Here is a 21,300-nt window from a genome sequence, read left to right on the forward strand (position 1 = left end):
CAAGAATCATTGTCAGTCCTCCCCAACCACCTAAAAAATTACACTGTTTCCTAATTTACCCAGCAATGGACAGTTCATCTCATGTTTACCCAGAGCTTATTTCCCCTGAACAAAAGCACAGAAGAGGCTCTCTTCTGCTAAACTATGAGTACTGGTAAATCCTTTCTGTTACATCTTTAGATTCAGGAAAGAAATTCATAAACATTTCCTGGAGCAGTATTAAGTGTCCGAATATACACAGTATATATGAAGGCTCATTTCCATGAGATGTGTACAAATCTCAAGGGTACCAACTTGAAGCAACAAATGAAATTGCTGAACAGACAATTTTCCACTCAAGCATTGACCAAGGAAGAATATGAAGAGTAGAACAGCTACAAGATTTACAGATAAAAAATAATTCAGTATTAAGCACAAACTATCTGTATGACAGTTAAGTCAAGCAAGACCTTTCAGTTTAATCAGCATACAATGTTAACCTGGTTGTAACTCCAATTTGAATGCAGAAGTGCTGTTCTACAACACTAAGCCCAAATCAAAACTCTTAACTTCCATTTGCTCCCAGTAAAGAATTCACACTACTGGAGTCCAGGTTGGCACCAAAGTTACAAAGGACCACTACAAATACTGTTTCCCACATTAATAATGTCTTTCAAGCAAGATGCAAAGATTTCCAGGATTGTATTACTGCTTTCAGACCTCTGCTGACTCCTGCATATCTTACTGTTACTTGTTTATACAAAGTCATCTCAGGTAATAGATGAGCAAAAAGTTTTATTGTATTTTATTACCTCGCCATGCATCTTCTCTGTGCACGTTGCATTTATTGAGAATGCAATCTAAACATTCTCCTCCTCCCTCCAGTTACATCATATGTGTACACACATTTTGCAATCACGAGTAAAAGCCATTCTTGTCATACTTTCCTTCAGATTTACAGGCCAATAATTTTAACCCATGGTCATGGAAACCACCCTTGACTGCAAGAAATCCACAATACTGGACCTAAGGAAAGTTGATGCAGCTATGCCCTAGAACAGTCTATACAGGAGAAATATAACTAAAAATGCAACAATCAATAGTTTGTCACAGTCCACAAACACAGAGTGAAAACTAATGTCCTGAACTATCACAAGGCCAACAAACTAAGCTTTACTACTGGGCTTTCCTACCTACAGGATTCTTTCCCCTTTGGAATTTTTTTGTTTGGTTGGTTTTGGTTTGGGAAGTGTATGTGTGTTGGGTTCTGTTTGTTTGTTGGGCTTTTTAAACTTTATTTTTAATTGGGAAAGTAAAAAGAGAGATTTAAAGATTCCATTAAATAAAATCATGCTTTTCTGAATTGCTGCTCTCTACTACTACTCTATGTAAAGTCTAACAAGAATTAGATTATTTTCAAAATTAGCAAGAGAAACCAACATTTTAATGGTACATTCTAGATATCCTTCAAATAGTGAACTATACTGTGCACACGCATATATGTATATATATGGAAACACAAATATGGAAAAAATATGCAGCATATATACACATACCATCAATAAATATATTAAGTAATCAATATTTATTCATTGCTGTCTGTTTCTCAGGAAGTAACACGCCTTTAATCAGACCTAGAAGCAGAACACATGAATAAATGACTAATCCTACATACAAGGAAGTTTTCTCTGTTTTCCCTAATATTCTCTGTAACCGTACAGATTTTCCTAAAAGATGAGGATGGATATCCAACTTCCAGATGTTACCACTGCAGTTGCAGTAAGAACCATGCAGAAAAACTCCAAGTCCAAATGTGAATTTGCTGTTTGCTGCTTTCTACATCAACCTAACAGGTAAGTTAGCAGTCTACTTCTAATTTGTGCTGAGACAGAAAGCAAAGATGAGTAGGAAAAATGAGACATAGTAGGCACACTCAAATATACAAATTAAGACCTATACATTACTAACTCCTGCAAATCATATAGTAAAAACAACTTGCTCTGGAAGAAATCTGGTATTTGTAGTGCATGCTTAAATGTTCCCACTGATTTAATGTTCTCTATATCCTTCTCAGCAGTATCTTCTTCCTCATCACAGCCTCAGCCTCCAGCCTCACTCACAAACCCCTAAATAATCTCCTATGATCAGGGTCACCTACACACTGTCAGTATTCATGTCCATCTAATTTCCTCCTCATGTGCCCTGTCAGACAGACAAAAATCCAAAAAATTACCTGCTATGACTGGCTTGAAGTCACACGTGACAGACAATGGCTAAAATCATTATGCTTCCCCTCCCTGTGTCTAACAGGACATTGCTCACAGTTTCCCCCATCTCCTTTTGGATTTTCAGTAAGCTTCAGAAAGATCAAGGCTACTTGGTTCCTAGCCCTGTCAAATTTCTGGTTTATTACATTATTGGCTGTATTGACACAGACCAACTTAATCATTAGACCATTATTTAAGAAAGGCTGCTATTACAACCAACTAAAGTAAAGTAAGACTCCTCCTCCAACTTTGCTTTTAAAGTAGTGCCAATAAGCATGATCTACTAGCACAGAATCACAGAATGGCTTGGGTTGGAAGGGACCTGAGAGATCATCCAGTTCTAACATCCTTGTAATAGGCAGGGACACCTCAGCTACCAAGCTGCTCGGGTCCCCATCCAACCTGGGCTTCAACACTTCCAGCAATGGGAAACCCACAACTTCTCTGGGCAGCTTGTTTCAGCTTATGAACATCCCGAGACAAGCACAGGATTTTACATTCAACAAAGACCACAGTCATGTTTGGAATGACAGCCCAACTTTACGAATTGATCAGTTTAGTATCTAAAACTGAAATAAAATTCCCTGCCTCCTTCATGGCATCCAAGATTTATGCATACATAGTACACAGGTCACAACATGCATTAGAGAGATGCTGCACAAAGCAAGCCACACTTAAGTTCAAACCAAGAGTTGGTCTGCCAGTTTAGCCAAGCCTCTGCTATACACCAAAGCTGCTTTCCACCAGACATAAGCTACTTTCCCTTACTATCTGGTCCAACAGTACTGCTCTTGCTTATTCTGGGAGTGAAAGCAAGGTCTCTTCCTCAAATATTTATGCCAGTCTCTTAAAACATGAAGACTTGCCCTTACCTCTTCTCTCTCTTCACTCCTTTTCCTCTCTCAGTGGAAGTTAGACAAAATATGGGACTAGGAAGAGAAAAAGAATGAGTGGTAGAAGGGAAATAAAGGTAAAAGCAGTTACAGAAAGAGTAAGAATTATTTGATTGAACAGGAATCAATAAAAGAAGCAGTATGCAGATATACTATCGCACACCATGATTACAGATTTTACATATTCAATTTGCAGAACTCAACACCCAGCCAATTGTTTGATGTCTGTAAGTTACTGAACACTTGCTATACTCCTGAAAATATATTAGAGCAAAAAGAGGCCATTCAAAAACCATCATAAATTATTTGAGCTGGAGAGACAAGAAACTGTAAAATACAAAACAAGTACAGCACATGAAGAAAAGTAAAATTGGTTTTTCACTGCAATATTGCTTATTGCTTGGAGAAGTACATAGCTACCTAACATTAGCCTGTTACAGTCTACCACTGTAAAATGCCTTTAAAGAAAAATTCAAAGGCTAAGAATGTTAATGAAGTAGTTTCCCAGTAAAAATACCTTGGGTTTATGAAATTTTTTGTGTCAACTACTTTATTGCAAATGAGTATTTCTCCATCTAGCACAAAATGATAAAAAGCTGTTGATTATACTTAGACAAACTGCCTGTATGTGACTTAGCAATTACTCTCAAACAAAACACTTCATCTGTTACTTTACACTTCTAGTCTTGACAAATATCCTAAAATATAAAGACTTTCTACCAGTATATACAGTCCACATTCTGTAAGAATACTCTAAATTAATATCTACAACTGTATGGGCTAACTTTATTTATTTTTTATTAAATATAACAGTATACCTCATGGCAATTCAGTCACCAATATTCCTCCCTACAAGTACAGGTTTTGGGGTGAAAAAATATGTAGCTAAAAACAGATATTAGTATTGCCTTCATCACTATTAATATTTTGCAGGCTTCATGATATCAAATTTTAAAAAATATTTTTTTCTATGCTGCATAATAAGACCTGGGAGTCTACTGTAATTACCAGCTACCTACTACAGAAGAAGTAAATTCTTCTGGCTTACTTCAAGTCTGACTTCAGCTAAGCATGTTTTTGTTTTCATATATTTTCATTTATATAGATTTCAAAAACTAGCTCCTCTTTTTTATCTGTGGTATTTGATTTACCTAAATAGCTCAACAGCACTTCTACTTTTATTCATGGAAGCAATTTGTAGACATTCACCTAACTGCTACAGTTATGCCTAGAAATCTAAACACAAGCAAGTCAGAAAGTCACATTCTTTCAAACACAAACTTTAAATTCTTTCCAGCAGTTAGAACAACTCCATTGTCATTTTAACTACAGTTCAACATGGACTATATCTTTTGGTAACAATCTGGCAGTATTTCAATGTTCTTTACAAAAACTTGGGGAAGATACTGGCAAGAAAAAATGAGGGAACAGATGGAGGGACTATTTCATGTTCAAGGACACACAGAAAAATACAGAAGTGTATGTATGAGCACTAGTACTAATAGGACAAGGGGGAAAAGATCCTTCCTACTTCCTTCCTACTTCTATGAAAAAAAACCCCAACTTATTTTCAGCTGCAATTACTTTGCAAAACTGTATAATCTGGGTTAAGAAATTTTGATTCCATGCATTTTAACTCTATAGCTTTGTGTTTTCAATGGAGGTTTCAGTATGTTTTTCAATTGTAATAACAGAGATATAAAATACCTGATCTTTAAATAAGCACAAAGAAATTCCGCTCAGCAATGGAAGCTCAATAAACAGCTTTAATTTTCACTACTACTGCTACACAGAAGGAACAAAAAGCAGTGTTTGGCTTTTGTCTTCCCGCACAAAAGATATTACTGGAAAGTAAGACAAGAGCACAAACATTTAAAAGTACCCCACAACACAGTCATTCATAAAAACCCGTCATAATATTAAAGATATTAAAGATTCACACCAAATGTTCCCATCCAAAGCAAACAGAAAAAAACCCCAGCAGAATTACTTGGTAAGCATTTGAGGGAGGAACCTTACCCTTATCACCAGTAAAATAACTACTGTATTGTTTATGAATTATATATAAAGTATTCATGTTTCTTTCACAGTTCTAGAATGATAGGTTTGGAAACCAAAGGACACATGTAATCACTCTGTACCTTCCTCAAAAGTTATAAATAAAGTTGCTGCAATTCTCAAGTCTTCAGTCTAATCAGAACTGACTAAAATCACTCCTTATTGGAAAACTTTCTTTAAATCAATATTTAAAACAGGATTAACCGTCTAGACTTGAATATCATCTGTCTTGTGGACTTGCATATCATCTGTCTTGTGATACAGTTTGAAACTCAGTCCCATTACAACCATTCTAACTAGAAGTTAGCTCCCTCTGTCTACTCAAGGCAAGGCTAAGAGCATCAACGACTGTCAAAAAGTATCTTCTGCCCTACTAGTTTAGAAGAGTTAAAGAGTAATGAACACAGACAAATTTAAATATTCAGAACACCTCAAGGTAAAAGACCCAAAACTACCATTCTATATAGAACTTTAAATTCCTGAGTGGCAAATACAGGCCATTAGTTTTATCAGTTCCCATCACTGATAAGTAACTGTTCAGCACATCTTTAACTATAAAATGGAGAGAGACGTGAGTAAGATGGATGGACCATTTGGTGAATAAGGAACTGACTGCATGGCTGCACTCCTGAGAGTTGCAAGCTGTCAAGTTCCATGTCCAAGTGGAGACAAGTGATGAGTGGCATTCCTCACAAACTGCTATTGGGACCACAGCTGTTTAAAATCTTTGCTGGTGACATGGATTAAACACACTCTCAGCAAGTCTGTCAATGACGTGAAGCTCTGTGGGGTGGGCAACATGCAGGAGGGAAGGGATATCATCCAGAGGGACCTTGACAGGCTTGAGAGGTGGGCCTGTGTGAACCTCATCAAGCTCAATACAGCCAAATGCAAGGTGCTGCACCCGGGTCAGGGAAACAAAAGTACAGGCTGGGCAGAGAATGGGTGAAGAGCCTTGAGGAGGACAGAGGCTTGCAGTGCTGGCAATGTGCACTCTCTCAGCTCAGAAAGCCAACCATGCCCCGGGCTGCACCAAAAGCAGCCTGGGAGCAGGTCAAGGGAGGTGATTCTGCTCCTCTGCTCTGCTCTCAAGAAATCCCACCTGCAGATCTTTGTCTAGCTCTGGGGTCTGCAACTCAAGGAAGAAATGGAGCTTTTGGAGCAGATCCAGAGTAGGTCACAAAGACAATCCAGAGGCCTAAGCACTCTCCTACACAGGCTGAGAGAACAGGGGTTATTCAGCCTGGAGAAGAGTAGGCTCCAAATGCCTCAGTGAAGCTTTTCAGTACCTAGAGGGGGCTTAATTAAAAGAAAAAAAAATAGAAAAAAAAAAAAAAAAGAGGGAGAGTGACTTTTCTACATGAGTACTAATACTAATAAGACAAGGGGGAACGGTTCTAAACTAAAATATGAAAGATTTAGATTAGATGGTTGGAAAAAATCATTTACAGTGAGGGTTCTGAGGCACTAGAAACAGGCTGCACAGGGAAGCAGTGCATGCCCCATTCCTGGAAGGTCAAGGCCAGACTTTGATGAGGCTTTGAGCACCCTGGTCTAGTGGAAGGTGTCCCTGCCCATGGCACAGGCGTTGGAACAAGGTGGTTTTGAAGGTTCCTTCCTACTCACACCATTATATGATAAGGGGGCCAGCAACAAATTATATGGCTTTCTTCTTAAGTTGCAATATAAAGTACTATAATGTCATTAAAATTTAGTCTTATCATCTTGTCTTTGAACTTGATGGCAATTTACTTTTGTGATGAAGATATAAAAGTGAATGATTACCTAGAGTATGATGGTATAAAATACAAAAAAATGCAACTACAAATAAGAATAAAATGAAAAACTTTCCTTAACATGAGCCTGAATATGAAATTTTAGTATCTACACTATCCAAGTACAAATCTTAAACTCTAAAACTAGGAACAATACGAGTTCCTACTTTGGCAGTGCCTAATTGCAAAATTGCTGGTCCTTCAAAGTCTCACTTAGTTTTACAGCACTGGATCTCCATGTAAGCACTGTATGAATCAAGAGGTAGCACTCTGGTAATACCCCAAAGTAACAAACATACTCCACTTTCACAGGATGCAATCTGTGTGCTGTCATAATATATATATACTAGAATATAAAATGTATTCTTCACATGTACTTTTGAAACACATAACTTGAATGGACACTTATTTATTATATTCCTTACTCATATTTTAATTTTGAAAAATAAGACACAAAACCACCTAGTTCAGGCATGTTAAAAAATATACCCTGCAATAAAACTATCTTCAAAGGTTTACAGATAACCTTACTAAAATTTTCTAACAACCAACACAGCTTAAATCTTGCTTGTTTCATTAATACATTAAGATTTGCAAGAGGAAATAAAAATAATCTCAATATCTCCTAGCAAATACATGAAACTTGAAGAGGTTTAAGTACTTATTTGTTATGCCTTAAAGGTTAACAGAAGGTTTTCTTCAAACACAACTACAGCAGGTTTCTTCTATAATGTGAAGGTCATGAGAAGAATTTTGGATCCTCAAAGAGATTATGCTTTGTGGGAACAACTCCTCAGTTACTAAGAAAATGTGAACACTGAAGTAGATAGAAATTTCCATCTTGCACCATTCAAAAGACCACTAAAATTAATATTTTAAATAATCCAGAATTTAGAAGCATGGATTTGAGAGTTTTTTCCCTAATCCACACTGCACATCTGTGGAAACTTTTTTTCCCCCAGAGATACCTGAAGTGTCACCCAGCAATAAATCAGAGCTATTTGCACAGTGGAAACACTTAAACGGTGTACCTGTTGAAAAAAACACTGTCCAACAAAATCTGCTTTTGAGAGATTCACAAATGTATGGAAGTCATGAGGCAAATAACATAGATGCACTTCTTTAGGATCTCTGCAGAAGTCTAAATTGGGTTTTATTTTATATCTTTGCCCATCTAAACTCCTCCCACTACATTTTGTTAGAATGTCACGTGACAACAGCAAAAATATTTTCATTAAACCTTCATGTACATTAATCTAGTTAGAACAATACCACGATTCCACAATTACATACATACACCAATCCTTAACTCAGTCCCACAAATAGTCCTTACTAAAATTAGTTTTAGTGTGCATGCAAAATTAAGACTGTCCTTAGACAAAACAAAATCAAAACTGGAGAAACATTTCAGCCTTCAGTGTGACACTGATTTCTGCATTTCTGCTGCTTTCCAACAGAACTTTAATAGTTGCGTATGCTGAAATTGTCCAAGAGAAATCAGGAGTTGCACTACTTCAAAGTAACCTGAAGAGGTTACTTAGTCCTAAGAGAAACTTTCCCTAGATTTAGTCTAAAGACTCATTATTTTTCCCCTCTGGAACTTCCCAGATGGCAAAAACACTCACCCAAAAGGCTAAGTGACAAGCAAATTTTTCCTTTAGATATGAAAAACTTCAAGATACATAAATGGTTTCATAACCCCAATCCATACTACTGCATTTGTAACAATGCTTGTGGAACAGACACGTCCTAAAAAAAGAAGGAATTTAGATTTCAAACCTTCCCTCTTTCAAAAAGTTAGTATTAGTTTTGGGGGAGTGGGGATATTTTATTCTTTATGACTACATAAATAAAAACACCAATGGAGTTTAAAAATAAAGGTAGAATTTTTATTTTTATTTTTTTTTAAATAAAGGTAGATTTTGTCTCATCTCCTTAAAACAAACCACAGGTCTGTTTTTACAGATGGAGAAACTGAGTCATGAAGGCAAACTGACTCATTAAAACTCATACAGAAAAACTATGGAAGATCTCTAAATTCCCAAGAGGTCTTTAGTGGATAAAGTAAGCTGTAAAAACTGAATATGAGGTTTTTTGGGGTTATTTCATTGCCCTCCCCCAAACAGTTTTTGCAAAGTGTACCAAGTTATTTTACTCCATTTGTGAATCAGATGCTTGCTTGAGAACATGACAGAGGCCAAGAAGAGCTGCAGACTGTACAGCATCAAGAATAGGAACTCTCAACTGAAGGCAAGGAAAGAACAAGGAAAAAGGTTTCCATAAAGGCCCATAAAGTCTTTAAAGTCTTTCTCATGTACTTTTAAATAAAGAGAATAAGACGTGGTTTAGGAAACAAAATTGTATTTGAAGATGGGAGCACGCATTACTGGAGAATTAATGAAATCACTCAGCCTTTGGCCTCAAAACACACTAAAGGCATGCATTAACAACACCCTGAAAGTCTAACCACCTTACTGTTCAACTGCAGGTAGACCTTAAATCCCACATCAGTGCTCCTAAATGGTATTCAAATTAAAATTCGTCAGAGATTGAAGACAGCTTTGCCACTTCAATACCTCACTTTTGATTGCTTAAATCCAGAAGGTTCTAAAGCTATACTGGAATAGGAATTCATATCTCATTAATTTAAAGGACGAGATTAAAGACAAGCATTTAAAAAAGGTAAAAAATTATTTTTTGTTATTGTTGCTTAAAACATAGAATTTGCAGCCTCTATAGTATGTATCAGAGTACACTACACCAACTACCAAATAATGAATCCTTGTGACCTCCCTTCCCCCCACTCAAACATATTTATAGTGGTGATACTAAAAGGTTCATATTTCATATAGGAAAAAAATTAGAGGTTACAAACCGCACCTTCCCTCAGTACTTGTATATGTATTACCGCATATGCAACTTATATAGCGATATTAAAAAAGAAAAGAAAAATGTAATGCCAAGAATACATGGCAGTAGAAGAAATTCCATGTCTTTACATAAAGTAACAGGTTATAATCTTGCGTGCATTATTCCCTTAAGTTCATTTTGTATTCTCAAACTATGAATACATGGAATTACTACACCAATGTCCAGTGAAGGTATTTCCTGGAAGATGAACATGACATTCACAAATGTGTTTCCACAAAGAATTTAGCTGGCTGACTTAGTGATTCTAATCCACTACTCAACGTTGATAAATATTACTGATTTTACATTGTCAGTAGAACAGACAGCTGTACAGTATCGATCACAAACGCAGGAGCTTTTCCAATTTACTAAACTGACATACATATTACCTTACAGTACTATATACACACCCCTCGAAGGAGCTGCTTGAGTCTGTTGCCTCTTTCCACCCCCTTCTCCCCGACAAGAGTGGTCTCGTTCACTTGCCTTTCACACACATAACCAATAAAATTAATCAGCTGGAACACAGCATTTTTAAATCGCAGTAATGGCGAGAGCTGTTTTGTTCGTTATTTGAAGGGAACAGCCTTTTCATTTAAACATAGTAAGACACTAATATGCTGCAGACAAACGCACTGCATGGGGTGTGGAGGACCCGAGCTGATTAGATTACCACAACATCAGCCTGAGGCCGCCATTTTTAGAATCTCTAAAGGACAAAAGAGGGAAATTAATAAATATGCTCCACATTTTTTTAAAAGTAACTTTAAAAGTATAGTGATGATAATCAATTAATCATACGTTGCAAGTACTACCATGGATATCTCCTGCTTTTCTCTGATCTGAACCCTGAGTAGCAAAAATGCTTCGTTATTATTCCTTTAAGATACTGTAAATAAACAGACTAAAACATTCCTAAATCTAGATGCAGCACTGAACTTCTGCTTTTGACGACACGTAGTATGTACCATTTCAGGGACCTGAGGGCTTTCAGACACCGCACATTGCCTAATAGCCGAGTATGGGGGATACAGGACCTTTATAATCAGGCTATATTATGTTTCTCTACCCTATTTAGTAGTACACAGTGAACCGTTTGTTTCTCTTCTCCTGTGTCTGCAATACGGTCTGACCCACCAATACTCACTGCTTCAGGAAAGAGAATGAAATATGCCACCCAGGGAACACGAACACTGGCTGCAGAAACTAAGGCAAGAAAGGGGTGCACCAGCGTAACTACTTACAGCCTGGAGAAAGGGGGTGGGGAGAATGATCCCCTTTTAAATTGGCACAGAAACTCCTGGGGACAGCTCTCCGTTTGTCCAGGTTACACCACGAAGCGCAGATATTAACACGGAGGCAGGCAGGGAGGCGGGGGTGTGGAAGGCAAAGCGATTAGGCCTATAACGAGCCATTTTAGCACCACAAAGCAAAAATATACAGGATGGAGGAAAAGAATAGGCTTCCCCATGCTTCGTAAAACTCAATACGCAGTCCCAATAACGCACAAACCCGTTCTGAAAACCGCCAGCCCAAGGAAGCCTATGTTGTCACATAATAGCTCCTTTTGGCTCATTTTCCAAGCATAATGCATAAATCTGGCGTAACTGCCAAAAAATTCTCCTCAGCTCCTCCAGTTACAGTAACCCGCCATATTCATAAGATATAGCGACAGCCTGCCATTTTTTAACCAAACCCCACAAAAGGAAAAGCAAATTCAAGGCAACTCGAACAGAAATGAAACACATTTCAGGGTGAGAAGGAGTTATACTCGCACCGAAGGTAATGAGACATTCCCGTCGCATTTCACTCGCTTTTCCCACCTCCCCCTCCCCCAAAGCACCCACAGCAGAATATGCTGGCAATAACCAAAGACTCACCTGTAATGGTCACAGGCCAGGCAGCAGGACCCCTCAGCTGAGCCCCTTCTCTATCCCAACCAAAACAATGCAACAGCCCCACTGCGGATATCCCTACCCTAGGTAGGACTCAGCCCTCAGCAGGCTCTAGTAAAAGAAAGGAAAGGGAAAGAGGAGACCCCCCCTCCCCCCAAACCTAGCTCAGTGCGCAGAACCCTACAGGGACCAGCTCAAAGGCGCCTTTGCCCTGGGACCTGTGTACAAACCCCGGTGCTGCCGCCGCTGCTCCCGTGCCTCCCTCCCTCCAGCCTCCTACGCTCCCTTCTATGTCACTGCCTCTCTCTGGGAAAATGGCGTCCGCTCTCCCCTCCCTCCCCCTGCACGGGGCTCACCCGCCCCGCCTGACAGGGGCAGGGTTACCAAGGCGAAGCCAAACAGCCGCCATTTTGCTTACGGGCTGGGAGCGCAGCCCGCGCCCGCCGAGCCCTCAGAGTCCATTTTGCAACACGCCGAACGGCTCCGGGGTCTGGGCGCGGCCGCGGCACCAGACTGCGGCAGGGGCTGGGCAGGGGGGCCGTGAGGAGGGAAGTAGGGCAGCGGAGGAGGGGCGGCGGCAGCGGGGGCTGGTGCCGGGGGCGATCCGCAGCCCCGGCGGCGCAGCCCGCGCGGGAGGGGCGGGGGCTCCGTCCCGGCCTGTTGTGGGGCCGAGCGCGGGCGGGAGCGAGGGTGTCTGAGTCAGAGCTGCATCCTCGGAGGAATAAACGCCAAAACTCCCTCCTCGGCTGCTCTCACACCCCCAGCCTCCGGCTTCTTCCTCACGACCGTCGATGCTGTCAGCATACGTGTTCTTTATGAATCTCTTAACAGCACATTTTCGGCCTAGACTGCGCGAAAAGCCGGGCAGACCTGCCGGATCTCACACACGCAGAAGAACTACCTGAGGGGCGGGGAAGAGGGGAGCGAGAAAGGAGCGGGAGTTTTGGCAGACCTGCTCAGGAGGTTTTTGACTGAAACTCTCAGTAAGACACTCGAGGCTGAGAATCTTCCCCGAAGCGTTTAGGACTCAAAGGCAAGTGGGAGAAAGCTTCTTTCCTTAAAGCGAGTGGGACAGCACTCCCTGAAGGCATTTCTGTTCTGCAGGGAATTAGACAAGCAGCGAACGAGCCTCGTTTGCCCTTTAGGGAACGGCGCTCGGGGAGCAGGAATGGCGCGCTTCCATCCAGACCAGCGGGCGCTGCCAAAGCCAGGAGCTCGCTCAGCCCTTCAGGGCAGGCACAGCCCCAGCCATTCGTAAGGAGCCCCCCTTCCTACCGCCATATCTCCTCCCAGCTCCCGCTGTACCCGTACGCCGCCCTGCCTCCCCTGCCCGGCTTCAGCCCCTCCAGCGATACGGCTGATGGAGGGAGGGGAGGCGGCGGCTGGGGTTTCGTTCGACGCCCACCAGGGGCTGAGCGAGCCTCCTTCAGTGCGCAAACTCGGGGCACCAGATAAAAGCTGGGCTGGCAGCTCTTACCCTGCCTCGATGGAGCCGCCACATTCGGGTGACTGGAGAAGCAGTTAGCAGCAGCGCCATAGACTAGCGTCCCCCCACACCTTGGGCACAGAGAGTTTGGGGCTCTAAACAGCTGCTGCTGCGGCAGGAGGGAGCCGAGGTGAAGGGATCTGCTAGCTGGTTGGACGCAAAGGAGGCGGCTGTAATGGGGCATTAAGTCTGAGGGAGGAGGGGGGGGCGATTAAACGTCTTGTGATCATGGCGGAGTCTATGGGTATTTTTTTCCTGTCTAATTCTTCTGTGCGTGTGTCTCTTGTTTCTTTCTCTTTCTCTCTCTCCTTAGGGCGCTTGGCTGGGGCTGCTCGCTCGGGTTCTGCCTGTTGTTGCGCGAAATGGCGGCTGGCGTCTTGGTGGGTTTGGTTGTCGGTTTTTTGTGTAGGGCTTTTTTTTTTTTTTTTTTTTTTTTTTTTTCTCCTCCTTCCCCTCCTATTCCCCTCCCCGCTCTTGTGCCTTGGCTGCGGCTCCGCAGCGAACCGCGGCGGAGCCCGAGTCAGGAGGGGGGCGGGAGCCGAGCGGCAGCCAATGGCCGCGCCGGCCCGTGTGGCCCGGCGCGCCCTGATTGGCTGGCGCTGACATCATCCTGCAGCAGGGGCAGCCGCAGCTGGGCAGGGTCGGGAGCTGCCGGGGGAGGCAAAGGGAGAAAACGGGCGCCATGATCTCAGCGCCAGGGAGGACTCCGCGGGCAGGGCGTCCCCGAAGAGCTGGCGAAAAGGAAAGCAGGACCAGGCCTGGGCTTCTCTTTCCCAAATAGTGCCGGGGCTGTACCGAGAGGAGCGGGAAGCGAGCGAGAGGGGAGCAACTGGTGCCTGCCTTTGTAACTGCGTCAGTACAAGATGGCGCAGGGTGTCCCTGGAGAGGGAAGGGAGTTGCACGTCCGCCGGAGGTCATGTGACCGCGTTGCATTCCTGTGGGGTTTGGCTGCGGACCAAGCTGGCTTAGGCGGCGGCGGCTGCCCGGGAGAGCCCGGGCTTCCCTCCCCCTCCTCCCGCACGGCGGCGTCGGGCCCGCGCTGGTTCCCTTCCCCCACCAGCCTCATGCACGAGGGTGTAGCTGCTGCCGAGGAAGGTTCTCGCTTCTCCTTACTCTCCACCCACCTCCAGGGTGTAGCTGCTCTTGGGGGAAGCTTTCCATTCCGCCCCCTCTCTGCGCAAGGCTTTTACCCACCTCCAGGGAAAGTTCCCCCGAGCGTGGGAGCGGGTGCGCTCCCGGCGGTGCCGCCCGCTCGGTGCCAAGGCGCTCTGCTCTGAGCTAAGTTCCAGCGGGTTACGGAGTGCTTCTTACTGGAACAGTCGTTTTAAGCGATGTCTAAATGACCTCATTAAAGCCGCTGAGGAAAATGCACAGGCTATGCGGAGTTGTTCTTCTGACGAGGAGGTCTTGGCTGTTTTAGTGTTGCTCTGCCGGGGGTACGGGTGGAGGGGCCAAGGGAAAAATCTTCCAGGTGTTCATGGCTTTATTCTTTTTGAACAGGAAAAGGGGATCGCTGTTCTTCGTGTGTTGTTGAATCCTATTGCAGGAGTTGAGAGGCTTTCTGTGGGGTGATAGGTGTGTTCCAAAGTCAGACCCCAGATGGCCTGCATCTTTACCATGGGATTTGATGTATTAGTCAACATAGATTAGATGTATTACGATTAATCCAAGTGAAAAATATTATCTGCGAATATTGTGAGGACTCCCCATGTTCTACTTTTAGGTCCATAGAAAAAATAACTCATTACACAGGTCTGGATAGGCCTGGAAAGTTGGCAAATATATTTTCTGGGTATTTATTTTATTTCAGCATTTGCTGGACGGGAAGTGAAAAATGTATGTTTTCCAATTCTAACCCTTTGCTTTAATGAATGCAATTAATGTTACTCTTAGTTTGAGGTTCTCATATTTTCAAAGCAATTCAGTGCTAGTTCCCATATCTTGTTCTTGTGTGCCAGAGAGCAAATTTAGCCACTGCATCTAACCCAGTGAGCAAATTAACAGTTAAAATTGTTGATGATTTAAAGGTGTTGGATTGTCCTATTTAAAAATATTTTGCTTTTTCTGTTCTTAGTCTGTCCCTGGAAAGGCAGGATTTTTTTTCTTTTTACCTCCACTGTAGCAACCTGATAGGGTATAAAGCTTGAGAATTTCACAAATGTGCTGTTTGAGAACTGGAATGAAAGTAACTGAGTCTATGACTAATAGAGAAGATTCCTGTATAATAGATGCTCTTTTATACATGTTACATAAGTAATATGGTGAGGTGGAGTTCAGTTACATAAGAACTGACTGGGGACTTGGGAGCTACTGTAAGTAGTTCACACTGGTCACATATATAGCCTGCAGGGCATCTCTGTGTTGTGGGAGGAGGGGTAGAAAAACAGGATTGGAAGCATCTAACAGCACTACGTTTTTCCTTTGTAGGTTTATAGAGGATACCAGGAAAGAAAGGGAGAAGCCAGTAATTAGGAATGAGTGTGAAGCTTTCAGAGGTCTGTAGTCTCATTTGAGCTTAAGTTTTAGGATGTAAGCTCTGTTTTCTGGAAGAGCAATGCCTTTTTTTTTTGAGTGTCAGAAGGTGGCTGTCAGCTGATCATTGTGCCAACTGACTTCTGTGCACATTAAAAAGAGCAAGATTCTTGAGTCCTAGGGATTGTGAGCCTGTACCTTTTTTTTAAACTTACTGGAAGTAGTGTTGGGAGGAGTCAGTTGGTTTGTTGATCAAACATTAAAATGGCTGGATTACTGATTCTTCTTGTGTAGGCATCGAATGACCCAAGGTAAATAATCCTTTGTAATAGAAGCTTCCAGTGAAGCTTTCAGTGTACAGTGATTGTTTTAACAGACCACTGATTTATGTGGGACATTGTAACACTCCAGATACTTCATTGCAGATGTGTTACAGGGAGAACGTTAATTTTAACTGAAGATGAGGGAAAAAACATTTTATTAGTACTTGCACTTAGGAATGTATTCTATAACTATGAAACAATAATTGCTTGCCTTACTGTAAGGAAACTGTTTAAATGCTTATGTTGTAGAACAGCTTGTTTAGAAAATCAGCTAGAATTTTAATTCTTATAGCAGCCTGTTAGGTAACTTGCTTTGATAATAGATTTTGCTTGAACACCAAGAAGTTAATTACTTTAAAATTTTTCTGTGTAACTTGCAGCATATTGCAGCAGTACTTGAATGGAGGTGTGGCTGTGATTTTGACATAGATTTTATGATATAGAAAGAGTGATTTTGTGATACTGAAATGAAGGCAAGTTTTAATGAGCTGCTAATAACTTCTTGGTTTTTTTCAAGGTTGTTCTTGAAAGAAGCAATAGCTCTGGCAGCGTTGCAGGTGCAGTCTCAAACCAATGTCTTATGTATTATGAATTATTTGTGGTGTGGAAAATGAGTGAAAACAAAATGTGTATATTTCTTTGAGATGGGGCATTTGCCCATGCCCAATCTGATGCATGCTGTTTTAATCTAGAAGGAAAGAAAAGAGCTGTTGGAGAGGGAGACTGGATAAAAAACAGTGTGTAATTTACATTTATGGTAGCTTACCAGGGAAACTAACAATTTCTGCTACAATTTGTTCCTTAATGAGGATACTTCAATGGGTGGGATGTTCTCCAACAGTTAGACTTGTGGTTCTAACTTGCCCTGATAGCCTGTCTGTGCATGCATGTCTGGTCTGAGCCTTTGCTAAGACCTTCCTTAAACAGTGTTGTTCACTTTCAGCCATACAAAGGGACTGACAGGAGTTCAAGGGTATTTAGGGGAGAAAAGGAGAGTGATACTAACAGTGTAGTAGAGCCAACTGTGCATTAATGTCGTAGTTGAGACTGCTGAAGTGCTCATGCTGAAAGATGATCCTGAACCTTTTTTCAGCTGTTCATTCTTGCTTCTGCAAGTGATCATGGGGGAAGTAGAAGCAAAGAATAGATCAAACATAAGCCTAATAGTAATGGGTGGTTTTCTAATGTGAATCTTCATTGTGTGGCTCGACAAACATTCCTTTTTTCAACAGGAGCAGAATGAAGCACCTGCTGGGAAAATGGAGATGTGCAGTTTTTAATTGTTGGTGAACTTAGATATGCTTTTTCTCAGGAAAGCTGCAGTTATAAAGGAGTTTTGAGGGGCACCTCTTTTAAATGCTTTTTACTAGTGTAACTAGAATCACTGAGCCAGGCACTCTCAAAATAATAATTCTAAACTTTGAGTATATAAGTTGTTGCTAGATTGACCTTCAGTTGTGGATGGCAAGAGCACTTCAGATTCACTGAACTGGTACCCTGCAAAATTAAGGGAATTGTTATTCTCACTACAGGCTACTTAAGTGTTCATAGGATTTTAGATTTAAGTTTATTCTGTTGGATCAGGGTAAAACTTGAAATAAGGTTACTACATCCAGAAGTGACTGATAATGTAATAGCTGGGGTAAAATTATTCTTACAGAACGAGTTCTTGGCTAACTGTGGAAAGTGATACCTATGGATCACAGTAGTCACAAGCCAAATGAATTTCTGTTATTTGCATGAGGTAAAGGAGTTCTAGTGACTAACAACTGATCAGTTTATCCACCTGGATTTGGGCAGACTGTGTTCAGTGCTCAAACAGCAAATAGGACAAGAACTCCCTTTGCACAGTGATTTAGGCTTCGTGTTATAATAATCCTTTATGAAAAAGTTGAGATTACTAAGGTTTTGCTTATCAGGAATACAGGTTATTGGCTGGTTCTACAGTTCTTAACAGTTGAGTTCCTCACTTAAAGAAGCTACTTTAAAGCTGTTGTGTGGCCTCCTAATCCTGGAATTAGTGGGAGTTTGTACCAGGTTCACTGCTCTGACCTTTTAGTAGAGAAGTGGGGCATTGGCTTGTTTTCTCCTTCCAGCATGACCTTGTTACTTGAAGTAGAATCTTTCTGATGAGCTACTAGTTGCTTTGAAGAGCAGTATTAACATCCACATACTTCCATAAGTGAGGTAGTGCTCAGACATGATTATAATGCAGCCCTGAAATGCTGTCAATAGCAGTTCTTTGATGAAAATACCTTGTGACTGAATGGCTCCTAAGTAGTTCATGTACAATGGTGCTTTTTTAAAATCTTCAGGAAGAAAATGGGGAGCAGTACTGCCACTTTGGAGACTTGGACTGTACCAGCATTGGGAAATTACTAATCTGGAGACTCTAGCATCCCAGAAGTACAGCTGAAGGTGATCCAGTCACAGAAAGCAAGAGTTTGTGTTTTTTTCAAGCTCAAAAAACAAGCAAATCTTAGTTGCTCTATTTTTGTACTTAATAAGTGTTGGACAAAAGAAACTACTGAAACTTATTGTGAGTGCTCCATCTGTGAGCTTTTTAATAATGGCATGGTCATACAGCAGATGCTACTCAAAAGTAGAAATGCAGCAGCATGTCACGTCTCTTCAGAGGTTTAGCTTGACTGCTGTAGTCCTGCTCAGTGTGGTCTGTTAGTACTCAGAACAGAAATACTTAATAGGCTGAGAGAGCTGGGGATTTTCAACATGAAAAGAGAAGGCTCTTGGGGAGACCTCATTGCAGCAGAAGAGTATGCTAATAATGGGTACCTTTTTGACATTGACTCTAAAAAATCAGTTCTATGACCACTTGTTATAGTAATGGATTTGTTTCCAGTGAACTTCAATAGATTCCTAACTAATGAAGCTTTCTTTTAGTGCTTATTTTCAGTATTTTATTAACAGAAGTTAGTATCTTTCTGCCCAGTTGGCTGTTGTATGTGGATTTTTGATAGCTGTTTGATCCAGTGCTATCACAGCTGCTATAGACAGACCAAATACAAGTCCAGAACTAGGTTGTGTGGCAGATAGAGATGTTAGAGTTAGTGTGGAGGGCACAAGAACTTAAGATGAAGAGGTAGCTGGGGAAACAAGCATTAGCATCAATTCTTGTGCTAAACTCCCTTTTTCCATGTTCCTGCCTTTACTTAGCAGGTTAGTCATGACACAAGACTGTCATGTGAGTCCCCAGATTTTAGTGAAGGAAGATAAAAAAAAATTGAAGGTACAGAACTGTGCCACTTTATTAATGCAAAACAAAGCAATCCTTCAAAGAGACTGTGGGACTGTAGCTGGTCATGATAGTGAGATAGTAATTTAATCTCTGGCCTAAGAGGTATTTTACCAGCTTTATTGGTACGTGCTAAGCGATGGTTGTGCTGCTTCGTTTTGGGCCACTGTGTTTGTGGCCCAGTTTGTCAGACTGATGATGGATTGTGCAGTATGGTCTTATCTGTTGAGCCAGGGTAAGTGGTCTCAAATTCCATCCAGAACAATTATGGGCCTTCTCATTAGAGACTTACTTAATAGTACTGAATGTCATTGTCACAAATATCCTGATTTAGAAGACTACTCTTCATAAAACAAAACTAATGGTTTTTATCAGAATGGTGCTACTTCAAATTCATCTCCAAAGCTGTGCTCTGTTACCCCAGCATATGTATGCTGGAACGAGCTCATAAGCTTATAAAGACATGCTGGGCAGTTGTCAGATCCTATTTTTAAACTGTTTCTGAGAAACACTTCTGCTTCCCTATCTCTGCATACTCATAGGATAGGCTATACTTCATGCAGGAGCCACAGTGTCTGGGCTTAGCTAACAGTAATTTTTGAACTTGAGTGTCTCCTCTTCAGAGATAGTAAAATTGAACTGCACTGACTGCTGTCATGAGGGGAGATGACATCACTAGGAAATGGTGGTAGTGGGCTATTGACTCCTTGACTCTAGGTATAAACAATAAAAGCTACAGGTATTTTCATTCCTAGGACCAGTTACAGGGCTTGAGGAAATTGCATGACTCTGAGGTAGGAGAAGTGTAGGGTGACTATCAGGAAAATTTTTTCACCCAGGGAGTGGTTGAGCACTAGAATGGGCTCCCCCAGGGAAATGGTCACAGGATCACCCAGAGTTGGAGAAGCATTTGTACAATACTGTCAGGCACATGGTGTGGTTCTTGGGGTGTCCTGCATGTGGCCAGGAGTTTGACTCTGTAATCCTGATGGATTCTTCTTGGCATGCTCTTGTGATTCTATGTCTGTGGTGCTTGACAGCCTAGCTAAACTTCACTAGGATGCCTGTTAACTGATGCCTAGTATCAGAGCACCTGCTTTGCTATGCTCAGGAGAGGGCAGAGGAGTTGAGAGCTTTAAGTACTTTAGATGGTATCTCCCCTGGTGAATCTTGAACATAGCAGGTTTGCTTAATCTCCTACTGATTTGCAGTAACCCACTTTCTATAACTGGGTGACACTACTTCATGCCACCTTTAAATTTTCACTAACATTGGAAAATTACATAAAAATGCAACTGGATTCTGGAGGCAACCAGTATTTTAAGGCTTTTTCTCCCTGTGTCTAACATTGCCTACTTAAGTCTAGGCCTGAAGTACAGAGGCTGCACATGGGTGTTCACATACTCCTGTGCTGGGGAGGGAATTCCAAAATTGAAGGATTTCTTCAGAGGATGTAATTACATAGTTTGGGTCAAAAAATGAAGAATGCCAGTCAAGCATACTTGATTTTGTTTGGCTCTTAAAACTGGCAGGCAGGGATATTTCATACTGGGAACTACTATGAATTGGAATTAAAAATCATGCAGATATAAATGATACAGAGCAAAATCAACATACTGTATTCTGTCTTAGAACTTCCAGGATGCTCCTGGGACACTGCAGTTGCTAGTGCAGACCTAATTGATGGGAGGGAATTGTAGTTTCAAAGCATTATTAGGGCTGAAGCTTGTGGGCTGTAGCCAAGCCTAGTCTGCTTCTAGGAGTTGACAATGCAGGGTCTTGTGATTTTTTTTTTGTTGTTGTTGTTTGTTTTTTTGTTTGGTTTTTTTTTTGTTTCCTCTAGAACAGGCAAACTCTTCTACACTTACCACAGATTACTTTGTCTTGTCTTCTGTTTCAGTGGTATAACTACTTACTAATCCTGTTCCCCTTTAAGTAAATTGAAGTAGTGAACAGAAACCAAGGAGAAGAGCAGCTACCTGAATTTTG

At 41.5% G+C, this 21,300-nt stretch overlaps 2 protein-coding genes across 19 annotated transcripts in view; one reads left to right on the plus strand and one right to left on the minus strand.

Moving 5' to 3' along the window:
* KMT2E (lysine methyltransferase 2E (inactive)) overlaps nucleotides 1–13,637 on the minus strand; it is a 56,461-nt gene extending 42,824 nt beyond the window's left edge. For 2 of the 6 annotated variants that reach the window (XM_079303117.1, XM_079303114.1), the window contains exons 1-2: nucleotides 11,763–12,100; nucleotides 3,119–3,175 (exon numbers count right to left, since the gene is read on the minus strand). The gene's annotated coding sequence lies outside the window, so the exon portion shown is untranslated. Of the gene's footprint in view, nucleotides 1–3,118; nucleotides 3,176–11,762; nucleotides 12,298–13,254 lie in introns of those variants that run through there. The other 4 variants (XM_079303116.1, XM_079303113.1, XM_079303118.1 and 1 more) reach the window with 3 other exon arrangements.
* LOC306800817 (uncharacterized protein) overlaps nucleotides 12,487–21,300 on the plus strand; it is a 62,045-nt gene continuing 53,231 nt past the window's right edge. For 6 of the 13 annotated variants that reach the window (XR_013773917.1, XR_013773918.1, XM_079303193.1 and 3 more), the window contains exons 1-2: nucleotides 12,908–13,031; nucleotides 13,577–13,643. Coding sequence is in view for 5 of the 13 variants with exons in the window: in XM_079303193.1 (XP_079159319.1) it covers nucleotides 12,946–13,031; nucleotides 13,577–13,643 (153 nt within the window). In the remaining 8 variants the exon portion in view is untranslated. Of the gene's footprint in view, nucleotides 13,032–13,254; nucleotides 13,394–13,576; nucleotides 13,644–13,879; nucleotides 14,635–21,300 lie in introns of those variants that run through there. The other 7 variants (XR_013773919.1, XR_013773920.1, XR_013773921.1 and 4 more) reach the window with 5 other exon arrangements.

This window comes from Erithacus rubecula (genome assembly GCF_903797595.1).
Source record: "Erithacus rubecula genome assembly, chromosome: 4".
Classification (NCBI taxonomy): Eukaryota; Metazoa; Chordata; class Aves; order Passeriformes; family Muscicapidae; genus Erithacus; species Erithacus rubecula.